The sequence below is a fragment of the Lentinula edodes genome (genome assembly GCF_021015755.1).
Source record: "Lentinula edodes strain Le(Bin) 0899 ss11 chromosome Unknown C8R40scaffold_11, whole genome shotgun sequence".
Lineage (NCBI taxonomy): Eukaryota > Fungi > Basidiomycota > Agaricomycetes > Agaricales > Omphalotaceae > Lentinula > Lentinula edodes.
In genome coordinates this window covers 502,495-530,042 of record NW_025764317.1, presented here as the reverse complement: position 1 = coordinate 530,042, position 27,548 = coordinate 502,495, and the positions used below count along the sequence as shown (strand labels likewise).

The following is a 27,548-nucleotide window of genomic DNA, read 5'->3' as shown; positions in this document are numbered from 1 at the left end:
TGGCGGCAGTGGTGCATAAAGTATCTTCAGGATTTTCGATAGACCCGTAGCAGTAGCAATATATGAATTGAGTTATACACCAGTGCCTACGATAGTTATGAGTGCATAGTATTGGGCGGGAGGCGGGAGTCGGGAGTCGGGGCGGTCTGTAAGATCTATAAGCGCCAACAAGGAGAAGCGCTAGTCGGAACCTTTGGACATGCTGTAAGATCTCACGGATGTTACGGGCAATGTGCTCCGATGATAAGACTGCTTATGAGAAGGCCTAATCAGCTGGGCTGGACCCCTTCCATATTGAGAAAAGCTAGAAATATTGGCAAATTTATTGGCAATGTAGGGGAATAAGCTACATCAAGGGCTATAACCCTGTCATGTGAATCGACATGACAGGTCTACATATTATGGTTGTTGGGATGTCGAGGTGCTTTCAAATTCCATTTTCTGAAATGTCTAGATTACCATTTCGATTCTGTACCAATTGAAAAAATTATCGACAGCTACGTTCTCAAGCCCTCAGTGAAAGATGACTGGGACTCCTTAGAAAGGAACATGCGTGCATTTCTTCACGCATGCATGAAGCTGAACTGGCTTGGGATCCCTGAAGATTTTAGACTCTGGCCTTACCCAAATAACTACGGGTATCACTATCGCTGGAAGACAGATACGGATGCCCGCCATGCAATGATGCGGTCCCTGCCAAGCCTTCATCCCTCTGATCGCCTGTATCTCATTCTTCCTTCACACACTGTATCATCTAGACAATAAATGGGTCAAGCTCATCGCTTCAAATTACAATTCCGTATTACCTAGCCCCAATCCCTTCTGGAGTAAGCGGCAGAAGGAATATGAAGAACTTCGCCGAGAACCTGTCCCTTCGAAATGGCAATGGAAGGAGCGGCTTCAGCAAGAGACATCGATCAGTACAGAGTGGCTTGCGTATTTCCATCAACTGATGGATATTCCAATGGTTGGGATGTTTCTGGATGTGCACAATTCAAACTGTCTTCCGTGGATTCCTGTCTATCTCGAGGCTAAAATGCCTTTGATGTTGTATTGGGGCTCCAAGGATAATTGGTCCATCCATCCCATGTTAGAACACGTAATACCAACTCCCACTGCTACTATCATCAAAACTTTGATCTCAGAACAGACACCGTACCCACCATCTCCACGCGTACAGGAAAACCTTCCCATTGATATCAATGTTCCTATACTATAAACCTCGGCTGCGTTTACCCCGCATTGATGGTGGGACTTTACCCCGTCCAAATGAGGATCTTTTTTCATTCATTGAACGTCGCGATGCTCAAAGGCTCCGAGCCATCTCTTCTGAGACTGCTGTTGAACGTCAATCTCGTCTTTCACGTGAAAAAAATGCAGAGAAGGATAGAGCACCGGGCAGAAAAGGCGCTCGTGTGTACTACTGGGATCTGGTCGAAGGAGTGAGGGTGCGGACAGCAGTAGGAAGGAACAACTACGAAGATATCTGGGAGAGATATGGTTCGCGCCAGCGGCGTTATGATTCGGTTGCAGACGAATGGGAAGTTTGCACGGACTTGGATCCTGAAGACGGTCCTGACTACAGTTTTGACGATGATGATGACGACTCGGACTGTTTCATTTCAGTACAGACTCACATGAATGAGGAAACAGGTCATAACGCGGGTACTGCTTCCTCGGGCTCCTACCTTGCTCGTCTTCATCCGAATACACCGACAGACGCCGACTCATTAAACTCTGCGACGTCGACAGGGTTTCGTGAGGACATTGAGGATGTCGCCTATTATAGATTTGGGTTTCTCAAACAACCTCCGCCCGATAATCGCGGCGTTGTACTCAAATCACAGGTCTGGAACAAGGTATTGGGTCTGATTGGATGTGGTCGTTCCCCACCATCTCCTGGACCAGATGATTACATCAAACTTCAACTGTGTAACTTCATCACCCGACTAATGGATGCAGTTGATGTACGAAATGCACCCGAAGTGTATGACCTGGCTGTTCGGAATAGTCTCATGAGGCCTCCGGTTCCCTTCGAAGTCGATGTATTATCCTCATTCAATGGTCATTATTTTTTGATACAAGCTCAGGGTGCCACAGATCATGAACCATACTTGATCGCTTTACGCAGTGCCGCCACTGTTATGGAGATAGCTCGTCGGGAGTGGGGTCCAAAGACTGAAGATATCATTACATGTCTGATTGAGCATGGGATGCCCTTCAACACACTCATGGCTAGCTATCCTCCTCGCAAATACCGGGCCATCCCCTGTCGTCGACCTGCTATGTTGGGCCTGCGACCTGCTACATTCGAACCAACACTACAAGATTACTGTGCTTATGAGATTCTTCGTGATGATTTCCTGCGCTCAGCTAGAGGTCGTGCAGCACTCCTTGCTGGAGGTATCATTTCCCGATTAGCTCGAGAAGTGGTTGATGTAAATGATGTCTGCGATGGGCCTACTGGACATGCTTTGCAAGAAGGGGAGTATTCACTGTGTGTTTGGGAGATGGGTCAAAATCGAGCATTTTGGGATGACCAACTCACTAATGAAGAAATGGATCTCATATGTGGGTCATACGAGGTTGTAACAGGTACGTGCTTGTCTTTGTTCGAGAATTTTTTGTATAAGGTCTCCTCCAGGTTTAGTTTCAAAGGATGGCATAGAGCAGACCGCAATTCGATCATGGTGGCCCCGTTCAGGTTCCTGGAGATCCTGCGGCCTTAATTGTGGGTATTGGTCCAGAGATGCTGAAGATTGGTTTCAGGCACGCTTGCGCAAGATTCGTGACCCTAATGAGACAGTGAAATTAATGACCAGTCAAGAGTGGCATAGTCAACTGAAGTTCAAAAAAGCCCACTTTCTTTCGCACAAGAATGACCATTTTGCCACGGAGTATCTCAAGAAGAAGTGTGACCTGTCATTTTGACGTACGGTATTGATGCAATGTATTTTATTAGTATTGTTGCATAAGGACAGGCGATGAACGAGAAATATAATTTGATTTTTTTGCTCAGTATTGGTAACGGGCGACCATTTAAAACATCTAAACGGATGTAAACGAGTAACTACATACATGAAATGCCAAATAATTGATCATGAGGGAATACTGCTGGATCTGAGACGATGAGTCCAGACACCAGTCTGATGCACCAACGTGTACACAGGACTCGTCATAGAGAAGTTATTTTTGAAAATGTATACAGCTTCCTTCCACTATTCTATCTTGCTTTGCCTCTCAGATGTTCCTCAGTGACCTTGATAACACATAATTTGTGTCAATACCAGCACTAATATCCACTCTGTGTGGCTTAACGATCCATCCATTTGTGATCCAATCGCCGAATTCCGTCGTACAGACAAAAGGGTCAAGATTCACAATATCACATTGCTAAAAGTACATCCTGAGCATTACTACTGATTCTCCAATGACAGACATCATCAACCAGACAATAGTAGTGCAGATGAAAGCACCTACTAGGATCATGGTATCGACAATAATGTGTGAAAACCTCGATCTCTGTCAACAGGATAAATCAATATCACACCATAATCATAAATACTGATAGTAAAAATGATCTTACTTTGCCAATGACTTGTGTTAGAGCTGGTTTTGTGCCCCAATATCGAGTCAAAATAAACAACGCCACACTGAGAGCCAGATGTCCAACAGCAACAGAAATTTGATTTTGGAACATTGTCCAGATCTTTCGAAGAATTTTGACGAGGAATAGCAAGTAACTTAGAGTACCTGCCCTGAATAGAAAGTCGGAAAGCTAGTTTTAAATGAATCTGGTATCAAAGAGCGAGAACGGATATTACTCGAGGATACATACAACAAAGTTTTTTAACGCAATCAAACGCAAGTCCCTGGAGTCTCCCTGTAGATAGAATTTAAGATATCATGATGAGGTGCCTACTCGGGGAACCTACATCTTCTCCTGCGTGTTTTTCATCCTATGAGATTTTGAGCAAAGGATAAGATCAGTAAGTCACTACCGACCTGAAGCAGCTGCACAGGTTTGCCCGTTATAGTCCCGATGGAGGTCTAAACATGGACGAGATTGTAAGTGTTAGATATCCCACATGATTGCAACACACATTCACGATTTCGATTCGTCCCCGACCCCGAATAGTGCTCTTGGCAGATTTATCTTTGAGTTCAAGTACGGGTGTCTATTCATTGATTAGAGACGGCTACGAACATGATGGATTACGCTTACTGCTTTTGCTACACCGATATTTTCCTTTGGTGCATCAACAAGACAGAGATGGACTTTATGAAGATATATCTCACACTGCCATTCTGAAGATGAGGTGTATCGAGTGGACGGTCTGCGTATTCAGGCTTTGGTTCAAGGTGTCGCCCTTCATTATCGTCGATCTGAGCCTCTGGAGGTGCATCTTGAGGAGGAAAACTAGAGACCTGTGTATTACTTGTAAGTTTGTTGATGCGCAAAAATTGATCCTTCACTCACTGCTGTTGTTCGATTACCGTCCTCCAGATCTATCTCATCACCCTCCAATCTGCCTTCGACTTCTGTTGCCTGGTCGTTTCTCCAAGAAGCTGTGGGTACTCCAGTGCTTTTTTCGAAATGCTGAAGTAGAATTGTGCGGTAAATGTCGATCTTGATCAGTTCGAATAGGCAGCATGACCAACCGGTTTATACCATCCTTCTTGATCACGGAGAGGAGCTTGAAAATGTGAGTTTTGAGGACTTTTACTCATCACAATTGGCCGAGTGAACTGAGAACTGAGAAGAAGAAAAGGCCGCATGTCAACCATGCGCTTGACGCCAAGAAAGACGATTGAGAGAGCTCACTATCGGTGTGATACAGGACAATACAAAGAAGCACAGAGTTATACTCGTGTGTTCCACTAGCAGAGGAAGAACTACGTATACTAACGGTAGACGAATAAGAGCAAGTTACGGGCGCTTATTTCCTGGCGAGTTACAGGCGCTTATTTCCTGGCGAGTTACAGGCGCTTCTCATTGGCAGTTCTAATCTCTATCACGACCGCCATATTGACGTCTTGGGTCTCTGGGCAGATATTCCTCGGAGGGTAATCTATATCGACATGAGCATCGCGATCTCCCGTCTCGCAGAGATAAAGCAAATCCGTACGTCTTATCCTACCGGTACCGAGGCTTATATCTACACAAACTGACACTGCTTGTAGCCTACTATCGCATCGCCGTGCTGCAATCCTTCGATAACGTGATGTTTGTCGTAGACAAGGAAGACCTCGAAGTTGGTACTAGTGGATTTCCGCCTGCTACCACTCCATCCAACGTCGGAGAGGTGTCTCCTCTTCCAGAACGATCTAATGTACTGAATATCCTCTTCCAATATGTCGGCACCCAGAGTCATCAACCTGTGCTGGATCAAATCGAGTTTGCGTTGATATTGAAGGTCGCTGAAGCCGCAGAAAAATACGAAGTGCACAAAGCGATTGTGGCCGTCCAATTCAAACTTAGGTGAGTCGCATTTCATCATCAGATAAACTCAATATCGAAACACTTTCCGAATAGGAAGTTCCTCAAAAGCAACCCACGAGAACTTTTACACTTTGCCTTGACTTATTGGAATCCAGGACTCGTTGAAGAAGTTGCTCCTTTCATGGTGAATACACCCTTGCAAGAGATGGAAATTCTTATGAAGCATTGTCCTCGTCTATTTCTGAAATGGGTGTGTCTTGATCATTTGTATCTAAATCCATCATGCTAACAACCAACAACCGGCTCAAACAGTGTTTGTGGAGGCATTGCCTCGCTGCGACATTTTTCAAAACACCAACCATGCAGGCATCTAGAAATAAAAATGAAGAACGCTGGAGGATGTTATTCTCATATACTACGTTTGTGCCCGACGTATTGCCTATGGATCCCCTCAATGGCCTCCACTTGTTAATGCCGAGGAGATTCCTGGAGTTTCTACGATAGTTTGTTTTCTCATTTCCAAATCTTCGAGTTCCAATGTTCGACAATGCTAATACATGATGTGTACATACTACATACTACTTATATAACGAGACTGATTGACGGCTTCGTCCCTCTGCGTACAAAGTATTCATTGATAATTAATTTGATATTATAGGAGCACTATAACATTTAGTGTATAAGCGCCTAGCCAAGGATAGCGTGAGAGACATTTAAGCGCCGGGACGATTTGGTTGCTCGCGATCGTCCACCTCTTACGCTTCGACTCTCTAGTACGCTTTTCTCTTCACACGAACTTCTATAGAGTCCAACTCCATAGAACTCGTATACGATACGGAGCTCGTTGCAAACTCGACTTGGAACGTACGCAACGACACGGACGTCTATTGAATACTCGACCTCGATGTACCTTAGTTTTCCGTACTTATGGAACCACTGCCCATGGAGGCTGCCACCGAACGTGATCTAGATCTCCTGGGCTTTCGCGACCGATAAGTTGTCAAGGTACTAGTGAGCACCCAACTAGGCTTTCCCGACGTAGTCAACTTCAAGGCCCGCTCCGCAATTTTTGGATGCGCTACCCGCTCATTCTCCAGGTCCACTGGCTGCCAACCAAGCCCTCCGCCATCCCGATCGCACCACAGCCATATCTGATAGGCTCCGTCCTTCATGTTCCTGTGAATATAGATCGTTGCTAGCATCCTCGGGATTGGCGTTTCGGGAAGAGGCGCGTCCAGGTCAAATGGTGACTGGCTGAAGTACCAAGCAGTCTCTCCTTCGCTATCATGCGACCTGAACCGAGCGGTTTCTAGCTTTGTTGGCCCATGCGCATCGCTCGCCAAGGAATTGGTACGTTTTTCGCCTTCTAAAAAGTATTTTGGTGGACGTGTAGAAGATTTGAAGCTTACGGGTGTAGCTCCTCTAGGTTCCGCATCTTTGACAGAGCCTATATCAAGAGACGGACCTCAGCACAAATATTTACGACGGTACAGGAGTCAACACCAACCAGGACTTGAGGTCGCAGAGCCGTGTTTGAGAGCTCCCTTTGGAGGGGGTGTTTTTGTCCGTCCCCGCGTGTTCCTGTGTTCATACTTGGAACTTTGTAGAAGAAATATGAAGCACGAATTGACGTACGATTCTTCTGGATCGGGATTATTAAAGACCTTTTGAACGATCCCATCGTCGTCAGTTGAGTAACGGTAGTACTCGTACGTTTGCCTTCTCCACCAGGTTAACTGGCTAGGCTACGAATAGTCAAGGCACATATTAGAGGCTTTGCAAATGACACACAGTTGAAGTCTGCGTCTCTTCTTCCGACGTATCATAGGGCTCCATAGTTGGTCGCGATCCTGAAGATAACGACCTCGAAAACCTTCTTATATCAAAAGACTGTCTACTTGGGACTCGCTAAAAAGGTTGACTCCATCATGATCATGCTCCCCTCCGATGTCTACGATAGGAAATCGAATCTTCATTCTATACCCTTTTAGTTTGATCAGATAATCAAGCAATCGTGGTTCTGCATAGTCGAACTTGACTTATACTGGCTGTCTTTGGACTTCATCTCATCTTTCTTCCGGGTCAAACTCGGTCGAGAAATGGCTCGCCGCAGTAAAGTCGATGGCTCACCAAGTCAGCCATGTCGATGCCAGGAATGTTTGAAGCAGGATCCAGAGGGGGTACCAGCTCCACAGTCGGTTTTAAGAGCGCACCGGCATCGGGAACGTCTGAGAACCGCCTTTGCATCAGCCACGAAAACTCCCGGGACTGAGGCCGCACAGGAGACTTTCACGACTTCAAGTGACGGAACTGAATCAGCAAGTCAGCCTGGTGAAAGTTCCCGCCCAGCGTCGAATTCTTTCGGCGACGGCGAAGCATACAATTGCAGCGGACCAGAAACCAGGGCAGATCTCGAAGCCTGGTTGCGTTCTGTCGTGACAGAGATAGACTTGCGTTTAGAGGCTCTGTACGATTGCGACCTTTGTTTGGAGTTCATAACCCATCCTTCTCCAACGATAACCTTCCTGTTCCCTGATCCCGAAAGTCTATTACTGGTGAATTCCGGGCTGTTTGCTCTCAACCCCGGAAAAGCCTCTAATCGTCGCTTATTGGATGCGGAGGCTAGATTTTGTCACCTCCTCAGAACAATTCAGGCCCTGCCTCCGGGAGAGCGTTCGATAGGAGATGTGGATGTAGAGGACGAGGTTTTCCAGGCATTAAATAGGATCCATCGGATTAAAGAAAGGCAATGGCAAGCAAAGGCCTACCCTAACGGAGGCAAGGGACTGAAGGGACTGAATGTTGACAACGGTGAGTATCTTGTTCTCTCTCGGGATTTTTCCAGTGTCTAATCTGTTTAGGACGACGTTTTACTCGGAAACAGATGACCGAGGAAGCACCCACTCTCATAGCTGCATTGATTATATATGTCAAGTTTCAGGCTCCAGTTCGTCAAATGCGAGTAATTCTAGCGCTCTTTCGCTGTATCATCAAAGGATTGGTGCGAAGACACAAGGTAGATTCGCAGGTCGCATCTGGGATTCCAAAAGACATCCACACTATCGTCGACCATTACGATCTTGATCCGACATTACACATTTCCATTGCATGCCCAGATTGTTATGCGCTCTTCCCTCTTACAAATGAGGCAATCAGCAACTCTGAAAATGCACATAGATCCAATCAACCTCTACCTGTGTGCAACGAGAGATCTCACCCAGACTCGCCACCATGTGGTGCGACGTTATGGCGCACTCGCCGCATCGGAGCGCGTACTTTCGTCACTCCTATCAGGAAACAGGCTTTCCAAGATCTGCAAGAGTGGATTGGGAGAATTCTAGCTATCCCGGGCCTCGAAGATACGATTGATCAACATCAGCGACGCCCGCATCCGACAGAGGAGTCTCCAGAAAGAGATTTCGTTGATTCAACTACATTTCGATGCTTCAAAGGTGCAGATGGTCAGCCGTATGCGACACCACAGATGGGTCCATCTGGATCACCAGACCTGCAACTTGTTATGAGTCTCGGATTTGATGCTTTCAACCCATTCTTTTTGAAAGAACAACATGCTTCCTTCAGCTCTACAGCGTTGTACATGGTGGTCTTGTCCCTACCAGAGCACCTTCGATATCAGCCTAAGTACATGTATCTAGTCACGATCATCCCCGGAAAACCTTCCCGACATAACATCAATCATACCTTGCGCAGGCTGGTCCAGCAGCTACTCCCTTCTGGGAAGGAGTGTATTATCTGCGAACTGCACGATATGCTCTTGGTCGTAGAATCTTCGCGGTGCTAATCCCTGCCGTATGTGATACGGAGGGTGCTCATCAACTTTCGGGATTTGCTTCACACAGCCATACATACTTCTGTAGACGATGTTTACTGCCCATTCAGGATATTCATAACCTCGATTCGGACAATTGGGTAATGAGGAACTGGACTAAGCACCGACAGTTAGCTTTCGAGTGGAAAGAAGCCTCCACGGCGCGACGTAACACAATCTACCAGGAAAATGGACTCCGGTGGTCAGAGCTATTAGATCTGCCATATTGGGATCCTATTCGGTTTACAGTCATTGATGATATGCACCTTGGATATCTTGGCCTTTTCGAAACACATCTTCGTGAAATTTGGAAGATTGATGACAAGAAAAATGGCGGGAATGGACTTCACCCGGATACCAAGGATCAAAAGAAGATATCCAACGCAAGTCTCCGAAAGTTCTTGAATGAAATACGACAAAATGATACATCCTTGGGATCTATCTTGAATCAAGAAAGCAAAGGAGTTCTTTGGTATCTCACCTTTGTGCTTGGACTACGTACTGGACTTCGCACCAAGAAAGCAATGGTAGACCAGATTCTACAATGGGTGAGTTCGATAATTGAAGATTTTTCATTAGTCTGAAGTCGCACAGCGTATGTCTTCGCAACAGGAAGAAGTACCTAAAATTCCCCCACTGAACTATGACAAGGTCCCGGATGGTTGGCAGACTTATAATGCTCCGCATCCAATAGATACTGTTTGTTCATCTCCGCATCCTGCGACGATATTGTTATACTCATGTTATTCAAAGCCTGTCCCTTTCGATGAAGTGACAGATACCAACCTTTCCGAGACAGACGAAGCTTCAAATCACAGCCTTTCTGAGGCAGATGAAGTTTCAGATTCTGGTTTTTCCAAAGCAGTACGTCCTCGTTTTGTTTCAGAGTAACCTCCTAAATCACTTCCTGTAGTCATTTGATTCGAAGGTCTCGTCGGTTGTTGATCCTTCAGAAATACCACCAGTCCTGCGTGCTGCCCCACCGCTCGTCTTTGATGCAGATCAGGCTTTCGAGAACCTGAAGTCTAGAATACTTAATTTGACCACCAGGCCTCCTTCACTCCATAACAAGACCAAATCAGTTCTTCGAGCTTTATGCCAAGATTTTGGGATCGGCTACAATATCAATGATAACAAAAAGATCCTCGTTGCCCGAATCATGTTCTATGTTCGTACGTTCCTTCAGTGAGACGCTTCATTTCCTCACAATCCAAAATCAGCGTCAAGAATACGGATCGGATGATGATTATGTCTCAAAGATGCGATATGATAAACTCAAACGGATTTTTGAAGCGGATGAGCCCTCCAGATCAAACTTGATGAAATTTGAACATGAACATTTGGAGAAGTTATGCTCAGAGTATAGAATTCCGCCTTTTGATTCTAGTAAACCCGGTACTACCTCTTTGACGAAGGATGTTATGGTCCAGAGGATAGTAATCTGGGTGAGTAAAGATGACAATTATACAATCAGCGAGTCTTGACTGTAATGTAACTAGCGTCAAGAGTATCGCGATAGCACCCTTAAGCCAAAATCAGGATCCACTCCTCGCCATGTCATTGGTAAGGATTTGTTGGAGGAAATCTGGGCCGACATGAAACGGACTGTCCTTCCAAACTGGATTCAGCCACCGCCCTCAGAATGGGGCACATCTACTTCAGGCAAACTCAGTGCTGACGAATATAAGGTCATCTGTACAATATCCCTCGTCGTCACTCTAATTCGGGTCTGGGGTTACGAAAATGACTGAGGGAGTTGAGTCTCGTCATTACAAGATGTTAGAAAACTTCTTAGACCTTGTTCACTCTATGCGTGTCCTTTTTTTCTGTGAAACTTCACAGAAGTCGCTGCGCCTACTATAAATCTCATATCCTCAAATATCTGCGTGGCGTCCTCGAGCTATATCCTGATTTTACCCTAAAGCCTAATCATCATCATGCTGTTCACGTCGTTACCGATCTGGAAACCATGGGTCTGGGTCATGCTCGCAGTACACCAGTCTTCGAGCGCATTAACCACTCTTACAACAACTTAATACTAATCGACGTCTGGGTAAGCTAATGGAGTCTTATCTTCCATTCTTACAGTAATTTTGTGTTTTAGGAGAAGTTGAAGCTACAATGCTGACTTCTTATTGCCGGCAAGCCAACCTCCAAGTCATCCTAGATCATAACACAGATTTACAAGGAGAGATCAACGAGGCAATAACCTGCTTTAACAGATATCGATCGTGAAGACCATCGTGGTATATTTGCCGGCACTGACTTAGTGGCTTGGGCAAGTACCGAATTCAAAGCAAGCCCCGCTTGCATTGCAGAATCCACTCTGAATTGCATCATCTACCATCTATGCAACATATATGGTGTTTCTAGTTCACACTGGGATGGCAAGGTTTCTCGACAAGTACATACTGTGGGGGGAGTTGCGACTGGGCGGGTGATTTACTCCCCCGCCATCCGTCAGAACTCTGTTGTTTTTCGCGACAATGGAAGGATTTGTGCTGGCACAATTGAGCAGGTCATCAGTCACTCTCATCCCCACCCTATCACTCGAAAAACGATTTCCATTACATACCTCAAAGTTATCGCTATGGTGCCAATCGACGCAGATGATGATCTCTATCGGAGACTGAACTGTGGATGGTTGTGCTATCAAAATCCTGCGGCGACAAAAGCTCTAACTATACCATTATCACACATTATCTCGCATTTTGTCCGTATGGACTTGTCATTCAAAATCAGAGGCAAACCGATTACACATGTATATCCTGTTCCAAAGGTAAAGCCATTGCTTTCTCCATTAATTCAATGATTTGTGATATTGTTCCCTTTAGTTTTTCCATGACAATGATTCAGGAATGCCAGCACCAGTTGATGCTTGAGAGTCGCAGTAAGGGTTGTCCATCTATTCCAGTCTGAATAGCATTTCACACTACGCATTTTATGCCTTGCTGCTCCGAACAGGATCATCATTAGATACGAGAATGTACACATCTAGTACCGCAAATCTTAGCTGACCATTGATATTGAGTTGATGTGTGAGGATATTATATGACATGAAGTCACTTAACGAGTTTGAGACCACTAACTTGCACACTGCTGCGTCGTGAGTGCTTGGGACCACCAATTCTGTAGAGTTCCTTCTTTTTGATAGCTTAATGTCATATTATTGAAAGACGTGGTCCACATAGCAGAAGTTTCGCAAACATTGTTCTACACCATATTAAAACATGTAAGGTACTCTAAAGTTAATGAATATACATAGTACTGCAACCCAGTCTCCAAATATAGATATCACCAACCAAAACAGAAGGGTACAAATGAAGACCCCTACAAGAACTGTCATATCCAAAGCAGTTTGGAGGATAGGATTTGTCTGTCAAAATGTGAGCCCACGAGACATCAAAATAATTTCAGGCAGTCCTACTATCTTTGTAATGTTCTCTTGAGTCGGGAATCGATCACGGGAATATCGTTGAAGTTGAGCAAAGGTAAATAATGCAGCACTGGGAACCAGAAATCCGACACCAACAGCATGTGGTTGACTATGGAACATAACCGAAAGTTTCCAGAGTAGTTTGACAGAAAATAGCAAGTAGCTGATGATCCCCACATTGAACAGGACTTGGGGGAGTTGCAGATCAATGGACTAAACATTGAAGAGGTGAACACGGTCCCGCGCAAAGAAAAATGAATACATGGTCACTCACAGGAAAGTCTCTGAGAACGAGCGAACAATTGAAGAGTATTGCAGTAATTCGGCGACATGCATCCTTGATGGTGAGGCTTTCGCTCTGTACGGCTGTGAGACAAGCCGACCCTTATGATTCATGTTCAGACCTTAGGTTGAATGAAACTGTCTTTCACAATGGTGTCTTGCAAAGAATCTCTTCGGTGATTGGTTGAATAACGAATCTATTTAAGGGTATGAGATCGAGCGGCGAGTGCGAGCACCAAATCAAAGGTTTACTGGAGCATCCACTGCATGAGGTCCGACTTGTTCTGCATCGTTTACTCCCATGATTTCCACTGTCAAGTATAACAGAAGTTCGAGGAAATCTGAATCAGATGTTCCTAGCAAAGAGAGCAGATATAACTCACAGAGGTACCCTACTCCTCTGGAGGTGTGAAGAGAGGATTGGCTCCTACCAAGTTGGACTCTGTAGGAATGGCCGACACAAAGACAAGGACAGATGATCATGAGCGCTAGCGCTCGGGCCCAAAGAATTGATGTCATTAGATAATCAAATCATCGGCCATTTCTGTCGAGTTCTGTCTTGACCTAATACTTTGTTGATTTATCCCTTACCGTCGTCTTGTATTCGAGTCAAACTTGTTACAAGCTATCTTAATCTTCAAGGAACACGATCCGGAACACGATCTCAAGAAGCATTATTTCAAGTCGGCTCGAGAGTTCGACTATTGTCGACTCTTGCGCAGCATTCTCAAGCAGCCAGAACTTCCGCATTCGACCTCCTTGGCTCACACATGCGATACGCGCTACCCTAGCCGGTCAATCTAGTTATCTGTCAGTCTTTCTCAGTCATACCTTTGTTGTCAACCACCGCCAACCTAAACGTCCTTTTTTCAGCCTTCTGAACTTGAGCTCTTACGATTGAAGAACTTCCTTGACAAAACTGGCGTTGGGACGAGGTCCCTAAGCTAATTAGATGTGCACCATTACTCCTCATACAAATGTATACTATTTAGGACAAACTGTCAATTGATACACTCTGCCCAGCTCTCCATTTTATTGAATGAAGGCCTGGGACTGGCATCCTATAAAGTGGTTGTTTGATTCATTCTAACTTAGGCAAATATTACCTTGCTTTGGAGTATACCAATTCGAGGCAAGCTTTGCTTGCAAAATCATCTCAGAATGAGTGAACTCAAAAGTACTATGGTTTCAAGAGGCCCGGTAATCCCATCAACAGCGACATAATACCCATGACAGCATGGTTAGCATTCCTCAGGTTTTTGTCCACATCCGGACTGATCACAAACGTCTAACACACTATCCCAAGCTACACACATACCCATTGGTCTCCATCTACCCCCCGATCCCGGACCACAATGGCTCATATGCTGACAATCCACCACGACCGCCTTCTCCATCCTCTCAATTCATGCGCAACTGCAAACTCACAGGCAGTTCATTGATACACAAGACGCTAACTGTGCTTTATCCCTCTTAACGCTTGTTCAGTTTATTTCCATCCCTGCTCAGGAAATTGAGTGATTGGGTTGAGCTCAAGAGTCTATGGTCCCAGGAGGCCTGACAGTCATTATCTAATCCCATCGACAACGACATAATACCCATCACAGCATGGTTAGCATTCCTCAGGCTCTTGTCCACATCCAAATCACCCACAAACGTATAGCGCACAATCCAAGCTACAAGCGTACCCTATACACATCACCCAAACACACATTGTCTGTTTGAACACTTATCCGGATCGCTACTACTCCCGCTCCCCAGGTGCTTCATCCCTGCTTTGTCAATACCTCGTACCGCGCGCTCCCCCCGATCTGAGTCGCGATACTGGAGTTACGCGCGATGGCAAGACGCTCCAGCCGTATACTTCACACTCCCGCATCCCGTCGCCAGCGGATGGGCCCGGTTTTTTGTACGCTTTTGTCGATTCTGATGTCTACTGGAAAGTAGGCATGACGAGCGACTACGACCGGCGGAAGGCAGAGTGGGACAGACAGTGTCCGTGTCCCAGCAGAGTCTGGCTTCCGCCTGTACGGGTTGTATGGCGAAGGAAAGCTGGTGCGTTGTTGACTAATTCTCAATTGAATACATGTTTATTTTCTTTCAGAATCATTAGCACACATTTTATTGGAACATAGGTGCATCAGTCGACCTCGCAAGTACTGCTCTAACTGTCTGTACGGTTCACATCTCTATCCATACGCTAATTCATGCTGTGTTGCAAAGGTTCCAAGGCACATATTGAAATATTCATCTTCCCTGGTCATTGGTGGTATATCTGGATAACTATTGTCCTACCAGTCCTTGCAAGAGCAGCAGCAGCATAATCTACCTATGAATTTCTTGTACAGTGTATATACATATGATGGTGTTATCTAGGTCAGAGCTGTAAGGCAAGCTTGCTGATTATGAATGAATGAGCACATAGATAAGTATAGCTACCTTTTATCCTAAGATTCTACTAACACAATTACTAGATGACGGTACTGGTCTTCCCCGCCTCCTGACGTCCCGACATTTGCAACACTTCTTCGTTTGGATTTCTAGATATCGACGACGTCTAGATGTCCCGACGTCCCAATATCGACGACGTCTAGATGTCCCAACGTCCCGATATCGTGTACCCCTATTCTCGGTGAGATTATTTTGAAGAGTCTCATGCTCTCCACGCGGCGAATATTTCGCGAAAATTTCAAACTATCACGGTAAGATTATGTTGCAATTATCACTGCGGGGATGAGCCGATTTCCTCGAGGCGAAAATGTGGGTTTTATTTCGAGGTTATGTACAAAAATATGGCAGCAGATATTTTGAAGGAATTGAGCTGAGGTTATGGTAAAATTATGAAAAGATAATTTAAAATAAGCACGGCCCCCCGCCAAATTCACGATAGCTTCACAATAATCGCCACACGAAAAGTTTTAAAATTCGTGCCCAGGATTTTTGATGAATTTTGGTAAAAATCCTTGCATTTTCTCTACATTTTCACCGCGAAGACATTGGCTCATCCCCACAGTGTATTCAAATTAATCCTAGTATATTCACACACTAATTTCTAGTAGATTAGACTGAAAAATCCTTGCATATTCAGCACGCGAAAACATTGAAAATTCACGATGGGTTTCTTTAAACTAATCCTATGTAGTTTTGTGGTAGAATTTTTGGAATAATCTCAATATATTCTCTCCATAATGTTCGTTCGCTTACAGTGTGATTAAATAAAATATTCAGCTTCTACTGAGGCGTAGAATTTTGTACCTAATCTCGACTTATTCGCGGCCTATTCGCGGCAAGAAAAGGCCTTCATCCCCGCAGTGAATTTAGATCAATTTATTTTAGCGCCCTTCCCTTTTCCTCGACTTCCAGATACAATAATAATGGCTACAGAAAAGAAACCGTACTGCAAAAGTCTCGTCCTTGATGCAGGCCCATTGCTCTCCCTTTCCCCTCTCCGAGGCATTGCCGAATCATACTACACTGTCCCCCAAGTTTTAGCGGAGTTGAAGGATAAAAATGCCAAAGAGCACTTGGAGCGTCTTGGTTTAAATTTCGGTATCAAGATTGAGGTGAAGAATCCTGATCCAGCTAGTTTGGCTTCTGGTGGGTGCGTTTTGCGTTTTCTGTAAACTGCGATCTCAATATCGTGTACCCTCAACTGGTCAGTGATCCAGTGGGCAAAGAAAACAGGCGATTATGCTGTTCTTTCGCATCCAGATTTATCTGTCTTGGCTTTGACACATACGCTACAAGTGCGGGCAAAAAGGGATGCTGAAATTAAAGCGAGTATCCGTCTATCATATCTACTTGGACGCTTTGCTGACTGCAAGGGATAGTACAGTGCTAACGAGGCTGGACACGAGGCAGAAATCACTGCTGTTCCTACATCACCTCAGGATCAGAGCACCTCTGCAGAACTTGAAACAGCTGTAGAGTCCCTAGCAATAGACGATACCGCTGACGGCCCCACAGCCGAGTATCCTGATGGATCCGTAGCTGATGAAGGCGAAGACACTACGGAAAGAGAACCCTTGAATGTAGAGCTTCATCCAATAGAAGAATCTCCCCAGCCCGTTGCCTCCGTTCCAATATCTGCACCCTCACCCGATGTACCGCTCTACGATGATCCTTCAGATTCCGATGACGGCGAAGGGGAATGGATTACTCCCGCTAATGTTGCCTTACACAAATCCCGAGCACTAGATCTTTTACCGAGTGGAGGCCAGGAGAAGAAAGGCAAAGGACACAAGAAGGAGGAGGTCGTTGATGTAGGATGCATGACGGCGGATTTCGCTATGCAAAATGTGTTGATGCAGATGGGACTCAACCTGGTTGGTACAGAAGGAAAGAGGATACAGAGAGTGAAGACTTGGGTTCTCAGATGTCATGCCTGCTTCAAGTACGTGCTCGACTGTGATGGACAGCTGATATTTCTAACCATATCTATCTCAGAATATGCAAGGACGCCTCGAAACAATTCTGTCCTTCATGTGGAAATCCATCGCTTATCCGTGCTTCGGTAACAATCGCATCACCAAACGCCTCTTCCGACGCTCCCGCCATGCAGATCCACCTTAAACCTAATTTCCAGTACAAACTCCGCGGTACAAAATATTCGATACCTGCACCCAAACCTGGTTCTGCAAAACATGGCTCAGGAGAAGGTCTCATCTTGAGAGAAGACCAGGTCGAGTATATGAGAGCTAAAAAGCGAATGGAAGGAAAACAGGAACGGGAGGAAGCACGAATGATGAAGGGTTTACTGGAGAGGAGTGCGAAAGGCGAAGGAGGTGTCGCGGTGGGTAGTTGGATGGATCCGGATTGGGTACCGGAGATTATATCTGCTAGTGCAGGTGGTAAGGGCCGGACGACGAGATCGAATGGAGATCTACCTATCATTGGGTATGGGCGTAAGAATCCCAACGAAAGAAGGAGAAACAAAAAGTAGATCATAAGATGTATATGGTTCTTATTTCCGAGTATGTTGTTGTACAGGACGAGGATCTACATTCGCTCTTATGCACCCAAACTTCTGTTCATGAATCGTCTCTTTTGGAAGGACATCCACCATTTACTGGGAACATCGCCATCGGCGTAGAGGATATTGACCAAACGCAGCGATAGTTCCTGCCGCACCTGGGTAAGATACGAACGAAGGAATTCTAAAATCAAGATAAGAGATGGATGAGCAACCTCTTGACGCATCTTATGTTGATTTGAACGCACCAGCATCCGCACGGCTCGCAGCCGGAGCATAATGTGCATTCAAAGCAAAGTTCGCATCTCCTGGTATCGGGAAACTGTCCACAGATAAAGTATTCAGCGATTTGGTCGCCTCAAGTTTGGTCGGTGTAGAACGAGGGTTGCTCCCGATTTTGGCCAAACAATCTGATATGAACAGGATGAGAACGATGAGGGTACGGTCTGCAGGGCCTTTGATTTCAAAGTTGCGGAAGAGGGAGTTGGCTCGAAATAGATCAAGAGTTTCGTCGATTATATCGGGTTGAGAAGGATCAGCTATGTATAAGATTAGTTACTAGCTGAATAGATAGTTTATAACTACGCACCAAGAGGCGCTACTCCTCGATATTTCGTCTTTATAGGAAGAATCGACATATTGCCGACCTGGCGAACATCTGGCTCTTCGTTCAAAGATGAATGGTATGCCTAAAGTTTGTTCAATTTTGGTATACAATGAGTGATTGTGAAGAAATCCTTACTGGCATAATGGAGTTCAATGGACAAGGAGGCTTTTGATGGGACAGCCACAACAACGCGACCTTGCCAAATATTGCCAAGTTATTATCCGAACATTCATGACGTCGCGGTTACAAGGCTTGAACTTGTACGTCCACCATGTCCAATGGTTTTTTTGCGGGATCTGGAGGGAGCGAACCAATTCTGCCTGCTGCGAAGAATGCTAAACCATCTCCAGAGACTTTAACGAGTAAGCTTGAACCGTTTCTTTGTGAATAGTACTAATCTTATTCAACATGTAGAACTTGTTAAACGGCTTCGTGCTCTCACTCTCAAGCTCCTTCCAGTGGAGGTTGATCCACAAGCAGTCAATGAGCCAACAAGTAGAATTATAACACCACAGGTAATCTCAGCGTTTAGAGCTGCTGCTGGAGACTTTGACGAAACCGTGAGTTAAATGGTACTACTGATTTATACTTGGTAAGGACTTACACTTTGTTACTGTATGATCCAGCTGCCGTATTGTCTTCTGCGCGCTCGTGCAGAATTTATGTGGGACGCTGACCATAATGCTGCCGATTATGACGAAAACTTTGGTCGAGGTAGGCTCTTTTATACTTCCCTCGCACACATAACATAAGATTTCTACCTCCTTCCCAAGCAATCGCATGTGAGGTTCTTGCGCGTCGAATCGTTCATTTAACAGCCCCGGACCATTTGGCTGCGGTCATGGCCACGAGGTATACGCATTTACAGATCGACGGAGATGAGAGTGATCCTGCTAGTGCGCTGGAGATGGCTATTGATTCACATTGGTGCGTCTGAGTCTGTAATTCGCGTCGGGGAGGGTATTCCGATGACGCGCCTTTTTTCCTTTTGCTTCGTTAGCACGATTTTCTTGTCTTCAAGCGAATCTCAAGATGGTTGGACTTCATCCCCGCTTCTATGTGAAGGTAATTCTGATGCGGTTTTTCCAGTTGTGAATTCGCTATGGAAGGGCGACTTGATTCAAAAGATGAATGAGAAGTTTGATGTTGACTGTGAGCTATCTAACTCACTCACTACCTTGACTCATCAACCTTACCACGTCGTAGATGTTTCCTACTCTGAGTCTCAGACAGGAAGCTTCTGGAGCCACGTCAATCCATCGCGTCTTTGCGTACCGCGGTACCAGAACTTTTTTAGGATCGTGGTCTGGTTGTTTTTCCTTTTCGTTTATTCTCAAGCCGGTTTGTCCTATTCTATGTATACTACTCACATTATGGCTTAGATTTTTTCCCTTCCTTGCGTAGTGCGACAACCCGTCGAACGTCTAGCTGACCCGTCATATATGAATACTATGGATGCTTGGGAAGTCATTCTATATGTCATTGCTTTATCAACACTAGTTGAAGGTACACAATTTTCAACAGCCTTTATCGCTCACTCACTAAGTCTGTTCTAGACATGAACAGAGTAGGCAAACACGTCTGCAAACGAACAAACAGCCCATCACTCTAACTTTCACGCGTTTTTCCTTCCAGTTATACAAGCTTCTTCGATTCGTCACCTGGCGTGCTTTCTCATTTTGGAACATTGTTGCATTCCTCACGAACTCACTGCTCCTGGCTGCTTTCATTCTTCGTATTATCGGCTTGCATGACAACACCGACTATTCCGCCAAATTGCGCTTGAATAGTTTCCAGGTGCTCAGTTTCGTTGCACCGTTTATTTGGTGGGTTCTTATTCAGTCTGTTGTGATTCGGAATGATGTTGATCATCCATGTTGGGGTATGGTGTAGGATGAGTGCGTGTCGTTTACAGGGCTCCTGAATTTTTGGGTGACTGACCCGTCGTCGGCAGGGTTGATCACGGTATTCGACGGATACAAGTACGTCGGGATGATGCAGATCTGTGTTGCTCGTATGTTACAAGAATCCGGTATTTTCTTCGCTGTGAGCAGTTTTCTGGAGTGCTTGTGTAATTTTATGACACTCAAGGAAAACATCTAGTTGCTTTCGATCTTGGCCCTTGGATTTGGACAAGCGATGTACGCCCTGGATGCTGCGGATGGAACTACTGAAGCTCCTTCGGGGGTAAATTCGTCCCGTTTATATTCTTCCTCAATATTGCTGAGCATGACTTCTATGTATTCAGGTAGTCAATGCGTTAGTACAGGCGTTGCTCCAGTAGGTCAAGTGATTCCTTCAGTTGAAAAGCTGTATTGACCCCTCTTTTTCAAGATCACCCGATTTTTCGCGATATTCATCGAGGTGAATACCTGTGTTGCAATTGACTTTCTTGTTCGCGACTGACTTTGGCTACTAGTCCCTCGGGTTTGATCATGTATTATCTGTAGGTTTAATCTTGACTAGGTAGCACTACCGGCAAATTCACCTAAATCTATAGCTGGAACGTCGTAACGGTCATTGTTCTACTCAATGTGCTCATTTCGTTGTTCGCTTCTGCATACCAAGATGTGAGTGTCACTTTTGTGGTGCTTTTCGTTGTATTCATAACGTTGATCTGTGAAGGTCGTGGATGATGCAGAAGCACAGTATCTCGCTTTCTTTGCTGGAAAGACAGTAGGCATGATTCGAGCGCCGGATTCGTACGTGTATCCAGCACCGTTCAATTTGATTGAAACCTTCCTGGTTTCACCGTTCGAGTACGTAGCCTTCTTTACTTCTTCCTCGAGGGAAACACTGACAATAATGCAACGTAGATATTGGTTCAGCGAAAAACAATATGCGAAGGTCAGTCTACTATTTTGCACTTCAACTGCGAATAATTCTAACCCCAACTTGCTCACACAGCTAAACCGTATAATCATGTCTGTCCTCTTTTTCGTCCCTCTCACCATCATAGCCTTCTTCGAAACCGTCTTTCAACGACACGAAAACGAGTGGATGACCAACTGGTTACACGGAGAGAATGAAGGGGACAATTCTTATCCCGCGGTCAGGGATCCTGAAGTTGACGGAGCTGATGCGGAGGCTGGGCTGCGGATCAGCAAGGTGCCGTTCACGGAGTTGATCAAGGTCTTCCCAAATACAGCCCAATCAAGCGAAGCATTGATGTTGGAGGAGATCAGAGGCTTGAGGAAGCAGTTGGATCTGGTTCTGAGGAAGGTTGAGATAAATGGGAAGAATAGTAGTGGGGAAAGGAAGGAAGATTGAGTGATGGGGTTTGGATTTTTTGGTTTATGTCAAGAACATGCAAAAGGGTTGTATGTCAGAGATATGGAACTTTGTTTCATCCCGTGTCTTCGTACTTGAATTGAAGCCCAAGCTCAACCCTTCGTACTACCTACTCCTGCTGAAGGTGGGGTCTCGTCTTTGCGCGAAAATCGTAAGAGTCCATGTACATGTACACAACGTAGCGGAGTTATCCACACAATGACCGATAGTTTACTTATTGCCTAAAACTAATCAGCTCCTTATGCTGTGCATTGCTCCAAGACGGCCATTGTATATTCACTGATCAATCGGTGCGAATTCTGGGATGGGTGGCCAGCTGTAAATCAAGATCAAAATCATTTGTAAACCCCACATCCAAACGCAAACAGAAGAAAACTCACGAATCCAAAAAACACTATGATCAGGATCATCACATCCTCCTACGATCGTATTTGCGCTGATTAAACAGGTAGCGTTACCACGATACCCGAAAGCAGAGGGATCAGAGGCAATGGTATCAAACAGGCTGATGAAGTTGTGAAAATCAGGACTAACGAAGAGAACGCTTTTACAGGAGGAAGTTACCGCTCAAGATTGACAAAAGCGACGTTGGTTCCATTGACAGTGTTTGACTCGCGCAGGTAGACAAAGATCTGATTCTGTAGGAGGTCGATTTCAGGGGTGTGTTTGTACATCTATCGGATGTAAGGATGTGAGGAATTAGCCAGGATCATCGGACCTGAGGAATGGAAGATCGTACTCCTTGTATCAAGATGTTCGTCGCGCCTTGGGCTTGGAGTTCTCCAAGTTTAGCGACCTATCGATAACAGTGAATTATGCCCCAGTTTGGCAGTCGTAAACATATGCTGACATAGGTTTCATATGCCAAGGTCATATTGCCACCAGCTGTTAGTAGAGGGATTTCAGATCGGAGGTGTACAGTAGATTTGCTCTGTTACCTATTTTGAATTGTCCGTCGTCACTGTAGGTGTTACGGTCAGTATCGGTTGATGACTCGTGCGATCGTGCTCACTTGATTCCAAAAGAGACAGTGTAGAGTGTTTCATCGGGAATTAATGCATCGAGAAACCTGCCTTGTTGAAGGAATAGACTGAGCGGAGGGATTAGCTTTTGTTGCTAGCAGGAAACGGGTGTTACAACTTGCCTGGTTTCAGCGACAAAGTCAGTACGTGGTACACCCTTTCAAAGCCGTGTTAGTACATTTACAAGGTCCAAACAAAAGGACACGACCGACAGTTGCGTTTAGGGGGGACGTCGTATTATACGCCAGATTGTCGATCACCGCACCACCCCAGGCGTACTTGATCATGAAACGCAAAATCGTCAACAATCACACATGGACAAGAATAATTGCATCAGCGAACTCACATTCAATAACTTCGCACTGAGTTCATTTGCCATATCCTCGACCCAGATAAATCCATTGCTGGCTCTTCTATTTTCGGTGAATTGAGAACCTGCAGATGGGGATGGCGGCCACATAATTGGTGGTACTGGGACTGTCCCATTCGCTGTTGAAATTATCGAGAGTCGTCAGAAAACATGGTTGCAATAGGTCGGAGCAGAAAAGGCACCTCCGTTAGACGTCCAAGAGTCCCCGAATGCGACGATAGTCCTAGTGCAAGATTTATTGGCAAAATCGTTTCTACAAGATTGATCATCTCACCTTGTCGGACTAAGCTTGATACCTGTATTGACCTCCGTGAAATTCTCAGACAGAAGCGTTCCACATAGCGGTTGAACAGCCAACGTGATTGGAGATGTGATGTTGACCGTCACAGGAAAGTTCATTTGACCCTGCGCAATTACTTCGAAAGCATGTATTGCCACAGTGAGACCGAATCCAAACAGGAGTTTTGAACTTGATTGAACAAACAACATTTCAGTTCAAGTTAGAGGGAACAGATGGGTAGATTGGAATCATTGCGTGAATTTATTCAGATGGAGGCAAGTACATGAGGTCTGTTCTAAAAACAAAGGCATAGTACATAGAATGAGCAGGAGGACAACCAGGTGACACACCGATCGCGAGTTACATGCTGGTTACATGTACAGCAGAGGACGCCCGGGGCATGCGGACCGCAGAAACCCGGCACGGCACACCCTTCTCCACGATAGATAGATAGATAAATACGCGGCTCCGTCCTACTTGAAATGATACCAGCTGAAGTTGCGGAACGCAGTAAAAATAAAAAACCGTTGTACATATGTCCGTCCAAAAATGAAAACTCCCTGGCTGGGAGTCGAACCCAGCTTTCGCGCGAACGTTCTACACGACGCACATGACAGGCGCGTGTACTAACCGATATACTACCAGGGATGTGGAAATTGTGTAATCAACTGTTATGAAATAGAAATCCACCGTCTACTTACACTGATGCATTATAATCATATTTGTGCTCTGCTACCACCCACGATGTCGTTGCCGCAATCTCTGCGAACCTCCATCACACCTCCAGAGCTTGAATTCATTGCCTCCCAACAGCTGATAGAGATCATCCCTCTCATTGCTATGGAGAAGACTGCCTTCATATCTGTCCGTACTTCCCTCGCGTTTTGACTCGCAAATCCGCAACCTTACCTTGGATCCTCCCTTGCGCGTTTGAATCGTCCCTGGTGATTAGGGTGCCTTTGGTCCTCTCCAGCCCCCTCGGAGAGCTAAAATTCCTTTGTGGATGGCGATCAATCTGAAGCTCAAGAAGAAATGCCATATTGTTGCTCCCGAGTGGCTTAGCGTTGGTACGCGTGTAACTTGGTTTCTTAGGCAAACCATGGCTCTCTGACACCACCTTTCAATATAATCTTTTGTAGAATTCCTCCAATCACGTCTCGATGAAGAGCTGAGCGAGCCTGGGTACAGCCGGCTCCCATTCCGATACGCGGAAGTGTCGAAAGTTTTGCTGGATGTGTAAGTTTGCCCGTATCCCTTAGTGTGCTCATTAACTCATAATGCTGCACCTCCAGCGCGTCGGACGATATTCAAAATACAGATAAAATACGATCTTTGTTGAAGGACCTCAGGGAAGCACGTCAGGCGAAAAGTCGTGAGGGTTTAGAAGAATTAAATCGGAGTGAACTCAGTGTGCGTATCTTGTTTCTAGGAGGCTAGAAGTACCTTGCTGACCTCTTAACAGTTATCGAACTTGTCCTCAATGGAAATCAACGAGATTCGACCGTTCTTTGTACATGCTATGGGGATTCTCACACATTTGCATCGCGATGCCTCTACTGAAGACTAATTATGATAGTCTTTCACCGCTACCACTTCTGCTTCCCTTTGACGACGTGCACTATATCACCTTTGATTCCAAAGACTAGCGACTACCGGCCATTGTATAATTTTTTCGGCGAAAAATCATTATGTAATCTTACTTTCAACGGTTCTTATTCCATAGCGACATGTCCTTCAAAACCAAACCGCAGGGTAGACTTCTTATCTTTCGTTAGTCGAAGTTCTCATCAGTTGGTAGGATCCATATCTCGACTCCACTGGCCCAGCGAACCCACTGCTACTCGTTTATGCCTAAAATGTGGCGACTCCATCCGTTTCACTCTTTTCTTGAATGATTTTCAGGAAATCGTTCAGCATGTGCGCTCAGGGCTTCGTGTTACCTCCCTCCAGCGTTATCGCTATGAAGATTCCTTGGACGATGCTCAGGGATACATTGACCAATATCAAAAGGAAATAACCCGATTACGCGATGCAATGCACTCGATTGAAGAGCAGCAGAAGTTTTTGACCGCTTATGCGGATGGCCTTGAGCATTTGTTAGCCCCAATCAATCGACTCTCAGAGGACATTCTCGTCGAAATCTTCAAATACGTCTGTTGCGAGGACGCAGGTGCCAATTACATTGACTATACTGTCTGGCGCAAGCCTCTCCCCACTCTTACGCTTCGTGGTGTGTGTAGCAGATGGTTTCGCTTTATCGGGAATACACCCGTGCTATGGTCATGCTTCGGTATCAGATGCGTAGCCCGAAATCGAGACAACCTTGGTCCATCATTCTCGTCGTTTCTCACGCGTTCTCAATTCCACCCCATTGACTTCAAAATCGAACTTCGCCTAGGAACCGCGAAGCAACTAGGTCTTCTCTTGAACATGGAGACCACCAGACGTTGGCGTGTAGCAGTCTTTGCTGGTGTGGCTCACGGATTCAGCGAGTATGTTCTTCGAGAGCTAGTCAATTCAAAACTTGACCTCCCCGAACTGGTGAAACTTGATATTGATACAGGTTCCCAAACGGAGACCATAAAGTTCTTAATTAAGTGCCCTAAACTCCGTATTTTGCATTTACGTGGCTTCTTTTTGCGTCTCCTCTATGACCGACCTTCCATTACACACCTCGTCATGCATGAGCTCTCTTTTGTATCCGTGCTTGATATCCTCGGATATTGCCCAAACGTCCAGGATGTCACAGTGACGCACCTTCGCACGTTCGACTTTATGAGTGCTCATGTAAAACCAGAAATGGCCAGAGTCTGTAATGCCAAAAGCTTGTCTATTGATTTTGGTATCCATTCTCTCGACGGATATGGCGCCACTGGCCTTGATAACTTCCTCAAATCAATTACTATGCCCCGTCTAACTCACCTCGCCATACTTGACACTTTCCTCAACAACGAGAACTTCGTCGAACCTCTTCGTGATATGCTTGAGCGAAGTATGTGCTCAGTCACTCACGTCCGTATTCGCGGGGCGCAGTTCAACAAGGATAGGATGCATCGTTTGTTCGACTCGTGTTTATCATTGGTGACGAATTTGGAGTTCGAGGAAACTGGCGATGCAGCGTATGGATGTTTCTTCGATGGTTTGACTGCCCATCACCAGGAAAAGGATACCGCCAAAAATTCCACTTCTGGTTGTAATGCAGAGGTGGGCGGAAGTGCATCAACTGGGGTCACGCAAACACGAGTAGAAGGGGATTCCGCCCCTAGTACCAATAATGGTGCCGAGGTTGGTGTTAAAGCCGCAGTTGCTCCAACTCAGGAAGACCAGAGTTCACCATCCTTCTTACCAAATCTAACGGATCTCTCCCTGATAATCATACCTCAAACCGAAATGGTACTCAAGCTCATCCGCGCTAGGTGGAAACCTGCCACTGATCTAACAACCGCAGACCGAAGCTCAGAGTTGTCATGTATTGAAGGTTCGTACCGCATTCTTGTCTTTTAAATTACGCGATTCTCAAAGATCGTACAGTAGATGATTCAGATACCGGGGATGAAGTTGTCGATATGGACTGTGGGAAAGATAGTGGAAATGTGGATAAGGAGCAGGAAGCGAGGAGATGGCACAGCATATATATGTCCTTAACTGGCCAAACGCAGAGCGTTGTGCGTGCAGTAGACCCGGGAACTACTAAGGACGGAGGGGATTCTGGGGGAACTGGAAAACTTAGTGTTGCCCATGGGGTGCCCTCAATAGAAACTTCAGCGACCGAAGCGAACGCTGCGGCTACTTCCGATCCCCCTGAACCCAACTCAGATTCGAGTTCGGATTCACTGCGCGGATCCAACATCGTCTCATTGTCGAAATTGTGGATACATTGCATCGATACCAAGCATCCGAGTAATCGAGAGGAAGCAAAAAAGCTAATAAAGAGCTGTGAACAATACAAGGCGAGCGGGATGAATGTGCTTGTCACACATCCAGATCTTTATTCAGACTGATGTGGGTAAGTGCAG

The 27,548-nt window shown here is 45.6% G+C and overlaps 11 protein-coding genes and 1 non-coding gene across 12 annotated transcripts; 7 read left to right on the top strand and 5 right to left on the bottom strand.

Annotated features, from left to right (window-relative positions):
- Positions 1-1,202: 1,202 nt before the first annotated feature.
- On the top strand, positions 1,203-2,729 carry C8R40DRAFT_1041146 (uncharacterized protein; the record flags this gene model as incomplete). The annotated part of the gene is made up of 2 exons (XM_046223976.1): positions 1,203-1,653; positions 1,753-2,729. 2 exons carry the CDS (start codon positions 1,203-1,205, stop codon positions 2,727-2,729), a joined length of 1,428 nt encoding a protein of 475 aa, XP_046088132.1.
- A 664-nt stretch (positions 2,730-3,393) lies between these two features.
- C8R40DRAFT_1168964 (uncharacterized protein) lies at positions 3,394-4,788 on the bottom strand (the record flags this gene model as incomplete). Its single annotated transcript, XM_046231287.1, has 10 exons — positions 3,394-3,522; positions 3,587-3,778; positions 3,839-3,883; positions 3,936-3,959; positions 4,006-4,050; positions 4,104-4,178; positions 4,226-4,249; positions 4,300-4,428; positions 4,481-4,600; positions 4,663-4,788. The coding sequence occupies 10 exons, from the start codon at positions 4,786-4,788 to the stop codon at positions 3,394-3,396; spliced, it is 909 nt and encodes a 302-aa protein (XP_046088131.1).
- A 294-nt stretch (positions 4,789-5,082) lies between these two features.
- C8R40DRAFT_1168963 (uncharacterized protein) lies at positions 5,083-5,732 on the top strand (the record flags this gene model as incomplete). Its single annotated transcript, XM_046231286.1, has 3 exons — positions 5,083-5,125; positions 5,185-5,482; positions 5,537-5,732. The coding sequence occupies 3 exons, from the start codon at positions 5,083-5,085 to the stop codon at positions 5,730-5,732; spliced, it is 537 nt and encodes a 178-aa protein (XP_046088130.1).
- A 622-nt stretch (positions 5,733-6,354) lies between these two features.
- C8R40DRAFT_1168962 (uncharacterized protein) lies at positions 6,355-7,279 on the bottom strand (the record flags this gene model as incomplete). Its single annotated transcript, XM_046231285.1, has 4 exons — positions 6,355-6,890; positions 6,951-7,024; positions 7,079-7,188; positions 7,235-7,279. The coding sequence occupies 4 exons, from the start codon at positions 7,277-7,279 to the stop codon at positions 6,355-6,357; spliced, it is 765 nt and encodes a 254-aa protein (XP_046088129.1).
- A 7,319-nt stretch (positions 7,280-14,598) lies between these two features.
- C8R40DRAFT_1068251 (uncharacterized protein) lies at positions 14,599-15,314 on the top strand (the record flags this gene model as incomplete). The annotated part of the gene is made up of 4 exons (XM_046225981.1): positions 14,599-14,647; positions 14,752-15,045; positions 15,126-15,164; positions 15,214-15,314. The coding sequence occupies 4 exons, from the start codon at positions 14,599-14,601 to the stop codon at positions 15,312-15,314; spliced, it is 483 nt and encodes a 160-aa protein (XP_046088128.1).
- Positions 15,315-16,364: 1,050 nt separating this feature from the next.
- C8R40DRAFT_1041151 (Nin one binding Zn-ribbon like-domain-containing protein) lies at positions 16,365-17,932 on the top strand (the record flags this gene model as incomplete). Its single annotated transcript, XM_046223977.1, has 4 exons — positions 16,365-16,587; positions 16,651-16,776; positions 16,852-17,383; positions 17,437-17,932. The coding sequence occupies 4 exons, from the start codon at positions 16,365-16,367 to the stop codon at positions 17,930-17,932; spliced, it is 1,377 nt and encodes a 458-aa protein (XP_046088127.1).
- A 68-nt stretch (positions 17,933-18,000) lies between these two features.
- On the bottom strand, positions 18,001-18,710 carry C8R40DRAFT_1168959 (actin-related protein ARPC3; the record flags this gene model as incomplete). The annotated part of the gene is made up of 4 exons (XM_046231284.1): positions 18,001-18,146; positions 18,211-18,501; positions 18,552-18,651; positions 18,705-18,710. 4 exons carry the CDS (start codon positions 18,708-18,710, stop codon positions 18,001-18,003), a joined length of 543 nt encoding a protein of 180 aa, XP_046088126.1.
- A 10-nt stretch (positions 18,711-18,720) lies between these two features.
- Positions 18,721-22,209, top strand: C8R40DRAFT_88319 (calcium activated cation channel). Its single transcript, XM_046236550.1, has 20 exons — positions 18,721-18,931; positions 18,984-19,129; positions 19,196-19,283; positions 19,343-19,496; positions 19,570-19,604; positions 19,659-19,721; positions 19,776-19,910; positions 19,974-20,075; positions 20,126-20,136; positions 20,205-20,395; positions 20,463-20,467; positions 20,524-20,615; positions 20,673-20,756; positions 20,818-20,849; positions 20,904-20,933; positions 20,989-21,015; positions 21,070-21,139; positions 21,195-21,328; positions 21,386-21,416; positions 21,477-22,209. The coding sequence occupies exons 1-20, from the start codon at positions 18,841-18,843 to the stop codon at positions 21,837-21,839; spliced, it is 1,884 nt and encodes a 627-aa protein (XP_046088125.1). The 5' UTR covers positions 18,721-18,840; the 3' UTR covers positions 21,840-22,209.
- C8R40DRAFT_88322 (uncharacterized protein) lies at positions 21,970-24,070 on the bottom strand. Its single transcript, XM_046236551.1, has 13 exons — positions 23,883-24,070; positions 23,527-23,827; positions 23,435-23,475; positions 23,229-23,371; positions 23,095-23,160; positions 23,005-23,039; positions 22,873-22,950; positions 22,799-22,821; positions 22,711-22,745; positions 22,600-22,656; positions 22,425-22,534; positions 22,241-22,365; positions 21,970-22,176 (listed from the first exon to the last, which is right to left on the bottom strand). Exons 2-13 carry the CDS (start codon positions 23,739-23,741, stop codon positions 22,100-22,102), a joined length of 1,005 nt encoding a protein of 334 aa, XP_046088124.1. The 5' UTR covers positions 23,742-23,827; positions 23,883-24,070; the 3' UTR covers positions 21,970-22,099.
- An 18-nt stretch (positions 24,071-24,088) lies between these two features.
- Positions 24,089-24,180, bottom strand: C8R40DRAFT_t94. The gene has a single exon. It is a non-coding gene; the product is annotated as a tRNA-Asp (tRNA).
- A 96-nt stretch (positions 24,181-24,276) lies between these two features.
- Positions 24,277-25,099, top strand: C8R40DRAFT_1041425 (Psf2-domain-containing protein; the record flags this gene model as incomplete). The annotated part of the gene is made up of 5 exons (XM_046223997.1): positions 24,277-24,396; positions 24,485-24,599; positions 24,672-24,768; positions 24,825-24,942; positions 24,995-25,099. The coding sequence occupies 5 exons, from the start codon at positions 24,277-24,279 to the stop codon at positions 25,097-25,099; spliced, it is 555 nt and encodes a 184-aa protein (XP_046088123.1).
- Positions 25,100-25,259: 160 nt separating this feature from the next.
- C8R40DRAFT_1168955 (uncharacterized protein) lies at positions 25,260-27,533 on the top strand (the record flags this gene model as incomplete). The annotated part of the gene is made up of 3 exons (XM_046231283.1): positions 25,260-25,284; positions 25,331-27,010; positions 27,064-27,533. 3 exons carry the CDS (start codon positions 25,260-25,262, stop codon positions 27,531-27,533), a joined length of 2,175 nt encoding a protein of 724 aa, XP_046088122.1.
- Between the last annotated feature and the right edge of the window lie 15 nt (positions 27,534-27,548).